This window comes from Rhamphochromis sp. 'chilingali', assembly GCF_963969265.1.
Source record: "Rhamphochromis sp. 'chilingali' genome assembly, chromosome: 8".
Taxonomy (NCBI): Eukaryota; Metazoa; Chordata; class Actinopteri; order Cichliformes; family Cichlidae; genus Rhamphochromis; species Rhamphochromis sp. 'chilingali'.
In genome coordinates this window covers 22,783,303-22,795,448 of record NC_137935.1, presented here as the reverse complement: position 1 = coordinate 22,795,448, position 12,146 = coordinate 22,783,303, and the positions used below count along the sequence as shown (strand labels likewise).

Sequence of the window (12,146 nt, the reverse complement as noted above, 5' to 3'; positions counted from 1 at the left end):
GATGAATAAGGAGGGGTACACTAAGACAATACTACAGACAAAATGAGGGTAATGAAGAGATGGAGAGGGAAAATAGCAGGACTTACAGAGCCTAAGTATTGATGCCATGGTACAGTTGCCACGCGGCCCATTTTTGACTTGTTATCACATTATGTAAGTTGGTATCCAAAAGTCTGGGAACACCAGTAAAGATCCTTCTCCAAGGTCTTGCTGAGATTTCTGAAGGGTTTCAGCAGTGCCTGTGGAGCAGTTACTTTACTATTTTCAGACTATTTTTTGAGCTCATTATCTGTGACAGCTGTTTTCCCCAAACATATATTTATTTCCGCTGCAAAAGTAAAACATGTTACAGGAGCTTTCACAAACTCCTGCAGGTTAAACTGGGCTGATCGAGCAGTTTCTATGGTGATTACATATAAGAGACTCTCAGCAAACTCACCAAAACAGACCACCAGCTTAGCAAGACTAATGGAAAAGGACGAAAGGATAAGAATTAGATGTAAAATGGTTACATTTTAGGTCCTGTCCTAGTTTGCATTTGGTATTTAAAGCTCTAAAGATTTGTGCAAATACATCCCATACTCTAACAGGTAAAGAAAATTAATTAATATATTAATTATTTCCTGTTTGCATCTCCACACACAGCACTGCGCTACTGTGATGAAGTTACTTTTTCATCTCTTAGCAAACAAAGCTTGTTGTGCTGATGTTCTGATGATGTCCTGATTGTGCTCTGAACAAGTCAAATGCCATACACCCCCTCTCAGACCTCAGGTCTAGCCATAATCTAATGCACACTTAGTCTTTCTTTGCTTACAATAACAGTTTGACGTCTGACGCTATCACTTAGTTCTGATGCCACGATTCCAACTTTCAGCACACTACTTAGTAAGCAATGTTTTGCTAGAAAATTGAGGCGCAGCTAATAAAAGGTGAAAAATGCAAGTGTATTTGCTTGAGCAAGCCTCTAGCTGTCATGTTTCAAAGAAAGGAAGGAACCGAACAAGGAAAGCTGACCTTTTTGTAAGATTTTATTTTGGGGCTCTTTTTAGGCTTTAGTTTTGACAGGACACTAAGTGGACAGGAGAGAAGGGAGGGAGACACTTGAACCAAGGCTCCTGCAGTAGTATTTCAGAATTTGGCACAGCAGCTCAAATTTGCGAGCTACATCACTACCCAAGAACTTTTTTTAAAAAAGAGGTTTACATGGAAATATAATAGACTTTGGACAACACTTTGCATTTATTCAGGAAAATGTAAATTAAAATGATGCCAAACACTGATAGTATATGTCAAACTTCATATTCACTTAGAAATTCAGAAAACAAAATGCTAAATTTTAAGTATAGAGCAGCACGATTCTGTATTTTTGGCACCAAACGCCGGTGCTGCTTCACCTCTACATACTTTGTGGGGATGACTTAAAATTCATTAATGCAAAAATGTCAACATGGGCTTAATTTTAACTAAACTTTATGAGATGATTGTGAAAATGTTGCACTGTTTGGCTTGCATAGAATAGGCACTGCATAGGAAACCATACTGCCACGCTGTCCTCACTTTTTCTAGAATGTGGCGAGCCGACTCACCTCAACAGCTGATTGGTTAAATTTTATCTTTACATTGTGTTGCTTCCAAAGTACAGTGAACATGTTTTGAGAATAATAATTAATTGAAAGGCCAGTTGTACACAATTTACTTCCATAAAATTATGGAAATTTATGTTGTTAAAGTTGATGGTCATAACTGTTTTTCTGGGTGCAACATGACCATCTATGTGTTTTAAGGGCCTGTGCGATGCCATGCGACCCATTGATGGGGCTAGACTTCTGGACTTTTTGATGAAAACCAACTTCACCGGTGTGTCAGGGGAAGGAATCTTATTTGATGAAAACGGAGACTCACCCGGCAGGTAGGTGCTTTAAACTGTGCAGAGACGTCATAGATCTCTATGGAGTGCAAACAACCTCCCACTGTTGTTCAATGTGCACCTTTTGTTTACAGGTATGAAATAATGAACTTCAAAAAGATGGGGAAGGACTACTATGACTACATAAACGTCGGCAGTTGGGACAACAGAGGCTTAAAAATAGATGATGATGAAATCTGGCCCAGCAAAGAGAGCGTGATCAAGTCAGTCTGCAGTGACCCCTGTGACAAAGGGCAGATTAAGGTAAGATGAGTAATTTTCACACAGTAGACCCGGAATTAGATTAAAATAACTGAATAATAAAGTTATTAGTATGATGAGTGTTTGAGGAATTTTCATTATCATCACAAACTGATTTGTATCATGTTACGTTACCAGCCTACACCTCTTTCACCTCAGCCTGTATTCTACTTTTATACCAGACCTCTTTGCTCCTCCTACAGATCATTTATGTGACATGACTGAAAGTAAAGCTTCACATTAATACAGTGGCTTCGTTTGAACTCTGCTTATGGTGTGAGTGCGTATTCTGTCTCCTTCAGGTGATCCGTAAAGGTGAAGTGAGTTGCTGCTGGACGTGCACCCCCTGCAAAGAAAATGAATTTGTGTTTGATGAGTACACCTGCCAAGCCTGTGAGCTGGGCTCCTGGCCTAATAATGACCTCACAGGTCGGTATCATAAAAGATATAAAGAATATTCACATGATGGATTTTTTTTTCTTAATACAGCCTGTCAGTGTGTATTACATATTAGCATTGCACAGGAAATCCTGCACAAGTTACCCTAGAGAGAGAAAGTGAGAGGCATCCATTTACCATACCCTCCTCTTCCCTCCTCCTAGTTTCTTCTTCTCCACTCCCGTTTCCTCCCAGCCACTCCCTCTCTCTCATATCGTTAATTTGTTACCAACATGGTCACTCGTGTTTTAATTATTCTGCAATGAGAGCGGCTTGCCATGCAAATACACTTCAGTTGCAATGAAAAATTTTTTCCTCTCCATTGCGTTCGAAGAGGTTGCATATTGCCTTGTTGTTCTTTCAGCTTCTCATTATACTGCACGCTAGCTCCTCACCAAGCTCAATGATTAAAACATGAATTGAGACCTGCTGAAAATTCAGAGGGAGCTTCTCTGTCTGAGACAGAAGAATCTTTAAAAACTGAAACAGGGAGTGAATCAGTGCGAAAATGATCAGCAGAAAGCTGACACTGGAGAAAGAAGATAAAGGAACGGAGGCTTAATTGGGGTTATCCGTGTGTTCGTTAGTGTTCGTGACTGTGGGCTCAGAGTGTGTGACTACATGCATGTGTCTCGTTTCATCAACAATAAGTGCTGCGTGTCCCCCTGCGGGGCTATATGGAACAGTAATAATGAGGTGTAAACAAACTGCTTGCCCTGTTCCACCAGCAGACATTTTGATCTTTCTCCTTGAGGCCAAAAGAAATCTGAGGGAAAAAAAAATATAAGATATAAAGGGGAGGGGGGAAAAGGTAAAGGAGCAGAGGGAAAAGGTAAAGCAAGGTCTCAGCTGACAAGGACAGAAGCAAAGTGGGAGTGAAAACCATTGAAAGGATATGGAATAGTTTTTCAGACAGCAGTGGAACAAAAACAAGAAAAGACTGGAAGAGGAAAAAGACTTAAAAAATAAAGTCATGGTGAAAGTGGGATAGAGATGAATAGAGGCTCCATCATGAGCAGCAGCAAGGGAGAGTGAAAGAAGGAGAAAAAGGGAGGATTAGCTATGGGATTTGAGCCTCTTCGCTGATTGGTAAAGTTCCACAGTCTGAGTCTGAGATTGTTTGAAAAACTTTATTGTGACTGCTCACTTCAAATGGTCACTCTTCCTTTCGTGCACCAGTTTGGTTTACACTCAAGCGTTGCAGCATTTCCTGCAGGTTCCATGAACTAACTAATTATCAAATTGCTGACTATGCAAATGCTTTCTGACTGCTCTGAGAAAGCCCACGAGGAGAAACACTGATCTGGGATTTCCCACCCAGCATCTAGATTAATTGGAGCTAAATTTCCACCCACCTCACGTTGTCATTAGTGGGTGGTCTTGAGCTTGTATGACTGGAAAAGACAGGTACTGTAGTTATTGTTTTTGAGTTTGTTTATTATGTGGAACAGCTGTATAGGTATAGATTTAACAGCATAAACATAACATCACAAATATTCTTAAGATGACAAAGAAACAGATACGGATACATTAAATTATTTTTAATTGTATTTCAGAAAGATTTTAATTTGTTTTCATTCCATTAATATTTCACTTTGGGCTTTTCAGTCATTTCAGTCTGAAAGTCCTGCCTGACTTTGCTTCTCTGTTTGTTTACTGGCCCTTTGGCTCCCATTTATGCTTTTGTTTACGCCCTTAGACCTAACCTCATTACTGATTTAATAAACTTTGTTAACCATGTTAAATACAAAGTTTATGGATTTCTTAAGTTATTTCTTTAATGATCTTTTTCTCTGTTTGCATGCAGAGAAAATGGAAGAAAAAAAGGTTAAAAAATAAAATATACAGGGGGCAGAAAGAGAATTAGAAAGAGACTATTTGCATTTCTTCCCTCTAAAGTATGTCTAGACTGACCAATAATTCAGCAAGCATTAAGATGGCTCGTAATTAGAACTGTCCCTTTAATTAATGACACTTTATCTCCTTGCCTATGAGGAAGACAGAGATGGAGGTAGAGAATTACAGGAGTAGGTGGGAGGTATGAGGATGAGGAGAGATAAGGAAGATATTCGGGGAAATAGAAGCGGGCAGAGTGATGGATGGATTATTACAAAGAAATGGTGAGCAACAGGAGACAGACAAGAAATGGTGAATGACAGGGAAGGAGGAAGAAAGACCAGGAGGATGGATAAGAAGAGGAAAGTGAAGTACAAAGACGTATTTGTAAAGTATTATTAGAAGTAGTATTCCAAATAGCAGTGAAGGAGGTGCAAGGGAAAAAAATAAAACTGTAATTTGTGATAAATAAAGGTCCCATAGTTCAATAGTGGAGAGATTTCATACTGTAATTAAACAGTCATCATCTCATTTGGGCACCTACACCAACAACCCCCTTCCTTCCTCCCTGTTTGCTTCTCATGCTTTTTATACTAAATCAGACCCACACCTGTATACAAAAGTTGCATACTTTGCAGGCAAAGCTCGGCACAACGGATAACTCGCAAGCGTTTCTTGCCTGGAGGTCTAACATGTACAACTCTAACCACGACCTGTGCAAGCTGTTGGACCTTTAGAAAGCAACCGAAGACCAATTTTATTCAGAATGGTTAAAACTGGATATAAGAAAAAAAAAAGTGTGAGAATGAGCATAAAGTAAAGGCTGAACAATAGTTTGCTATTGTTACCTAAATCTTATTATCCATATATATTCCTGTGTGTCACATGTCAAATAAACTGATGATCAGTGAATGATCTTTTCTGAAAAAATACATTAACAAACTGATGTCCCCCACGTCCCCAGGCTGTGACCCAATACCAGTGGAATACCTTCGATGGGGAGACCCTGAACCCATTGCTGCTGTGGTATTTGCCTGCCTCGGTCTAATGGCTACATTTTTTGTCACTGCAGTCTTTATTAGGTAACATATCCCTTTTATTTCATTGGATTTTTGAAATTGTTTTCCTTCCTGTTTATTTAAATTCTTGCTTGCGTGTCTTTATGAATGTGGATATTCAGATTCCGGGACACTCCAGTCGTGAAATCTTCCAGTAGGGAACTGTGTTACATAATACTGGCAGGTATCTGTTTGGGATACCTGTGTACCTTTACCCTCATAGCCAAACCCCACGTCATCCATTGCTACCTCCAGCGACTGGGAATAGGCCTGTCACCTGCCATGAGCTACTCTGCACTTGTCACCAAGGTAAGGCCTGAGTGAAATGGTGGGTCCACAAGTTGTGAAAAGTGTGCAGTTAATGTGTTTTTCATTGATATGCCTGCATAATAACAGTGAGTGCTCTGTAGGAACGGAGAACGCAGATTGCAGCATATTCAGTATGTACTATATGTCCTGATGATGTTTGGAATCTGACCCCAGACAAACCGCATTGCTCGGATCCTGGCAGGAAGCAAGAAGAAGATCTGCACAAAGAAACCTCGCTTCATGTCTGCCTGTGCTCAGCTTATCATTGCCTTCCTCCTCATACTGCTACAGCTGGGCATCATTGTGGCTCTCTTCCTCATGGAGCCCCCGGAGGTAGGCTCTGTGTGTTTTAATAGAAAAAATATCATCAGAAGTAGGAGACAAATCAGAAGATTAATAAAATAAAACAAAATAAACAATAACCAGAGGATGTTAAGTTTGAAATATAACAGATTGCAGATTTGCCCTATTAGAAATTAGGAGAGTGTCTTATTGGATTTTTGTATTTTGAGTTCTGTTAAATGTGTTAAACTACTTCACCGGTTTCACATGTTTTTCACATTTGATTGTCAACAGAAATTTCACTGATTATAAATAATTGATTTGATTGGCAGATAAAAGGCAGTAAGAATTCAAACAAGACCAAAGCTTAAAATGTTAGTGTATACCCCTAAATGGATGTAGCCTAGCTGGATATTGAGACATCTACTTGTAAGTCTGTAGTTGTTCAATTTAAAATTTTCTGACAGCACATATAATTTGTAAAGTTGATTACCATCAAATTTGGTTCTTATCTGCTGAAATGCCTGAATTCATTTTCAATAAACCAATAAATATTGTACATCAGGAGTGGGCAGCATAATCATGAAATGTCAGTGAAATTACTTCCATAACTGTAATTTTACATGCCGCCATTGACTTACTACGGTCAATTCTTATTTGTATTAAAGACGTGACAGCAACAGTGTTGTCACACTTTGGATAACACGCATGTCACATTTCCTCTGGTGTCTGCAGGTCATCCACGACTATCCCAGCATCCGCCAGGTCAACCTCATTTGCAACACCACGAACCTCGGCGTGGTTGCCCCGCTGGGATACAACGGCCTGCTTATCCTTAGCTGCACCTTTTATGCCTTCAAGGTACGAGATAGTGTTTGTCACTTTTTCCCATTACCACTTCGATATCAAAAATACCTGTGACAATTTTGCATTATTTCTATAACACAGTATCGAACACGACTGAAACATGTTGTTACAACTGGCAAAGCTGCCAGTTAGAGAACTCTAAACGCTGTTGACATGCAATAAAAGTTCAGTGTGTTGTTATCCGTAGAGATACTCTGTATGAGTGTCTCTACATATGAGGAGGTTTACACAGACATAATGTGAAAAAAAATGATTAAGCCACTGTGGTTTTGCCTCTCTAAAAATGAAATTATGTTACCCCAATCAAATTATAAAGTCAATGTTGTGATTATCCATGACCAGCGGCCATCCATTTTCTGCGGAGTATGAGAGCAGAATTGTAAAAAGAGACAGAAGATAAATGCACTGCACTTCAAACAAATAAATTAACCGAGTTTTAAACACAGCAGCTGAGTAAACCAATTTAACTTTGCAGGCCAAATGCCTCACCTAATTCACTCGCACAGATCGGTGTGGCCAGCAATAAAATGACAACTGTAAGGGGTTAAGAGTGTGTATCGCTGTATATACTGTAAAGAATGTCTACATTTGCTTTATTTTTCTTGATCACAGCGAAATGCACAACAGCAATTGTGAAGGGAAATGAAGGAATGTTTACTTATGCTTCTCTTTCTTTTTCCCTCCAAGACCCGCAACGTCCCAGCTAATTTCAATGAGGCTAAGTACATTGCCTTTACAATGTACACCACCTGTATTATCTGGCTGGCATTTGTACCCATCTACTTTGGCTCTAACTACAAAATTATCACCATGTGCTTCAGTGTCAGCCTGAGTGCCACTGTGGCTCTGTGCTGCATGTTTGTACCCAAGGTAAGGTTGCTTTGCTTAAATTGCTTTTTATTTCATTCTGATTGCTTGTCTGTTGTTTTTATGAATATTACCTGAATCCGACTATAGTTGTTATCTAAATCTGTGCATAAACTACATTAAGCTTCAAATGACCATTGCAACAGAGCTCACTGTAGTTCCCCACCAGTTGTGAGAATTTGAGTCAAATATTTGAATAGATAAATGCTAAGATTCAAGAGAACATCTCTTTTGATATTTTAATCACAGATGTTTCAGCACTTGTAATATCAGGATCTAGATTTTCTCGTACAGTGTCACTACAGTAAAAAAAAAAAAAAAGCCTAAACAAGAAATTCAGTCAATCAGAAATACTTAGCAGAAGCTTCTTTTGAGAATTTTCTTTTTATAATATGTTTAGAATATTAAGGTGAGTCATGAGAGGCTTGATTATTATTCTAAAAAAAAAGATTAAAAGACCAATTTGTGTAGCCAACGCAATCAAAGTCTCTCCAGAAATTTGCATAGTGCCGTTAATCTTTGCAGTAAATGACAACAAGTAGTCACTGTTCATATCTAACCGTTTCCATCAGGTGTACATCATTCTGGCTAAACCAGAGCGTAATGTGCGTAGTGCCTTCACCACTAGCACGGTGGTGCGCATGCATGTGGGCGATGGCAAATCATCCTCAGCTGCCAGCCGCTCCTCCAGTCTGGTTAACCTGTGGAAACGGAGAGGCTCCACTGGAGAGACACTCAGGTATTTCTGCGTGTGTGGATTGTGTGTACCCAAGAGGCTTGTTGACCAGGTTAATGCCGGGTTGCTCTTCCGTTATATTCCAAGGCACCATTTCTCCAATAGCGCACTCTGAGACTATTTATGGTGTGTGCATGTACGTGTGTGTCGGTGTGTTTAAGCTCTCTAAGAGATTGATTCTCTGAACTCCATCGAGTCTGCCTGACTGTTCTTCTGACCCTGACATGAACTGCAGACAATTGCCTAATGGAGATGCAGCAAAGGAAGAGATTGGAATGAACTGAAGAAGGGTTAAGGAAAATACTAAAAAGAGAATTATAAATGGAGAAGAAGATGCATAGAGAGAGAAAGAGAGATGAAGAGGGGAAGTGATAAGAAAAGAAGAAAAGAAAAGGGTAAAGGAGTAGTTTGATCAAAGAGACATAATAGCTTTCACACCCTGCTTAAGGCCATCCACAAGTCATCTACAGTGACAAGGAACCGATCAAAAGACACAAAGGGAGTGACGCAAAGCCACTTGCCCGAAATGAAAAGGGGAGAAAAAATAGACAAGGAATATTTTTGTTTGTCAGCAGGTTCCTCCAGCACACCCCGCTTGGCAAGCAAGATTTCAATCACACTCTTATATGAAATGTCACAAGTGTTTCCTTCTTCATTCGCTTTACTTTGCTCTTCTCCTTTTCTCTTATGGTCCTGTCATCCTCTGTGGGCGGTGATAATTGGCAGAGGGCTGTCTGTCTCTTCAGTGCAGGGCTGGAAACTGTTGCCTTTGAGGTGCTGTCATTGTGTAAACTGAACAGACACATACAGACATGAGTCCAGCAAACCCGAGGAAACAGAAAAGACATGTTTGACTGATGTCTGAACTGTGGAAAAATACTGGATTTACCTTCAGGACATTCTCAGAAATTAAGGGAGTAAACAGACCTTAACAGGGTTCATCGACTTGTCCCCATACATGAATCAGTTTTGTTTTCTGGTGGAAACTTTTATAAATGTTCTACCTGGAATCTTTTCAGTGGGTTCTGATAAATAGTGATAAACCTGAAATCGTCAGTGAAAGGTTTAAAGTTTGGAAACCAAACATTAAAAGTAAGAAACAAATGTGATTTGAATTTTGCTCGTCTCATTTTAAAAATTGGCTCCCTTACATCACAGGGAGCCAAATCTGGCAGTGGCAAGCAGCAAGTGTGTTGTGTGGTCAAACTATTCCTGCCTTGTTCATTGCACTGAGAGCAGGTGCATGATGGCTTGTGGTGTTATGTGCCAAATGTTCTTCCTCGGATGCCCACAGATATCACAGTAGTAATATGTGTGGTGAAAGTGACTGTAGTCAAATTCAAGGTGATTATCCAACAAAAAGAAGATGAGTACATTCTAGGATGTGGTCTTTATCTTGTGCCCTTTCTTTGGAGGCTTGGACACAATGGACTATTCCAATATAAACTGCTGTTACCTCTGTGGGTAGTAGTGTGAGACCCAGCTCTCATCAACAAGCTGATTCCTTCATAAAAACAAAAAAGTCAGTTTCAGATAAAAGTTGATGTTTGCTCTCAATCTGTAATTTAGATTTAAATAAAATCTAAATTACCTTAATTCTGTGAAATTTCTTATCTTTCGTAACTTCTGTCCAGCCTTTACAGTTTTTTACAGACACTAGGACACATTTCTCAATACTTAGGTCACGTTTGCAAAACTCCTCACACAGTGAGCACAACAGAAGTCTATGTGGGCTAAACTGAGGACCAGTTATCATTGTTTTGGCACAAAATGCATTCAATGACTACATCTCTCAAATTTCATGAATTATTTTCTCACTCAGACACAACAACTGCCAAAAACCTTTGTACGTACAGGACATTTTGCATGTGCTTACATACTGTTGTCAAAACTGTTAAACTTATGGCCAAAACAATAACACAATGCAAAACTTGAAAAGACAGCAATATTTTATTGAAACATATTTCAAATCTAAAAATGCAGTTTAACCAGCCACAGCTGATTCTCATTGTAGATGAACATCTACACAGGTGTTACTCCTTCAATTTTTCAACTCCTTCAATTCTGGCAGCCAGAAGATTCTTTCCTAGGTGTATTGCCCTAGATGACATAAGATGTGATGTGGATGAGAACCTGTGGCCAAATGGAGAAGACCGAGTAGATTAGCATTACTGTTGTATGTGTATCAGTGGATGGTGTGTATACAAATTCTTGTATTTTGGGATTACTCAGTGCAAAAAAATAAAAATACATAAACAAATATTACAGTTTTTTCTGATTGCTTAAGCACATTTTTTGTAACTATTGGCTAATTTTGCAAAACTCTTCACACAAATAAGAAAACCTGTCACCCAATAATCAAAACATTGTAGTTCTCTTGCAAAAGCAAACACAGCTAGATTAACTCTTCACACCTTCGTAAAAATGGTGTTTCCGTATCAAACAGTACACACAAGCCATCATCTACTAAGCACACAATGCGCCAACTGCACACTGATGGTATGAATACAAAACACATCTGGCCTTTGCTTTCTCTGTGCACAAGGTAGGCTATGTCAGTTTGAGCTCATACTTCTGTCATAGATCCATAAGCATAGAGGGATCCAAACTTCAAGTACATCAAAACAAACACAAGTGTTTATTTCCAAGTATAGGATAATTTGCAATCGCCATAATGACTATATGGGTTACTTGGTCTGCAGTGAACATGCTTCCTCTGCCCCCAGCATCTGGTCATCTAGCAATTCTGTAAAGTACAATTTCAGCATTTTTACATCAATGGTATTGGTGTGTTTCTCATTGGCATATGGCAGTGCTACAAATCTTTGTGCAAAGTGACTGTACTAACCGATTCTCATTTCAAGTCCTTATGATACTTGCTACAGTGTAGCGGCTCGAGTTAGGCTGGACCCGTTGGCCAGCTTCCCTCAGGGTCATTCCACGGTTGATTACATGGTCCACTATTGTAGCTCTGATGTCATCAGCAATTCTATTTCTTACTCTTCCTACCCTTCCTCTCCCCCCTCCTCATCTTCCTCTCCCCCCTCCTCGTCTTCCTCTTGCTCCTCCTTGTCCTTGTCGTCCTCTTCATCCTACTTCTTCACCTCCACGTCCTCTTCCTCGGCCTCCTCTACTTCTCACTCTTTCTGCTCCCTCCATTGTACTCCGCACACACAGCTTACCTGTATTATAGTGCTTAGGCTGATTGCAAAGTGAACTAATTATCTAAAAAAGTTTTCACATGTGAAAGTGTGTCAGACAGTTGGCAAATTAGTGTTAATGATAGCCATACATGTGTATACTTTTGCTAGGAGTGTGTTGGAAATTTGGTAATTGAGTGTTGTGCAGTGAATTGTGCCTGCAGTTTTGCAAAGTGTGTGTTACAAAATTGCAAACTGAGTGCAAAGCAGTTTTTGTGCTTTTAGTTTTGCAAACTCAGTGAGTGGTTTTGCTATAAGTCTGAATAGTTTTAGAGATTGTGCTACAGGAATCACAGTTAGGGTTTAAGCATTCAGAAAAAACTGTAACGAATTCTGCATGATGTCTGATTCATTCCAGTAACATATATTGAAATTATAAACAG

At 39.5% G+C, this 12,146-nt stretch overlaps 1 protein-coding gene across 1 annotated transcript in view; it reads left to right on the top strand.

Moving 5' to 3' along the window:
- grm5b (glutamate receptor, metabotropic 5b) overlaps positions 1 to 12,146 on the top strand; it is a 92,673-nt gene that overhangs the window by 70,116 nt on the left and 10,411 nt on the right. The window contains exons 9-17 of the mRNA XM_080888417.1: positions 1,788 to 1,912; positions 2,005 to 2,173; positions 2,473 to 2,599; positions 5,409 to 5,526; positions 5,625 to 5,811; positions 5,986 to 6,144; positions 6,829 to 6,954; positions 7,648 to 7,830; positions 8,400 to 8,566. Coding sequence (XP_080744543.1) covers positions 1,788 to 1,912; positions 2,005 to 2,173; positions 2,473 to 2,599; positions 5,409 to 5,526; positions 5,625 to 5,811; positions 5,986 to 6,144; positions 6,829 to 6,954; positions 7,648 to 7,830; positions 8,400 to 8,566 — 1,361 coding nt within the window. The remainder of the gene's footprint in view (positions 1 to 1,787; positions 1,913 to 2,004; positions 2,174 to 2,472; positions 2,600 to 5,408; positions 5,527 to 5,624; positions 5,812 to 5,985; positions 6,145 to 6,828; positions 6,955 to 7,647; positions 7,831 to 8,399; positions 8,567 to 12,146) is intronic.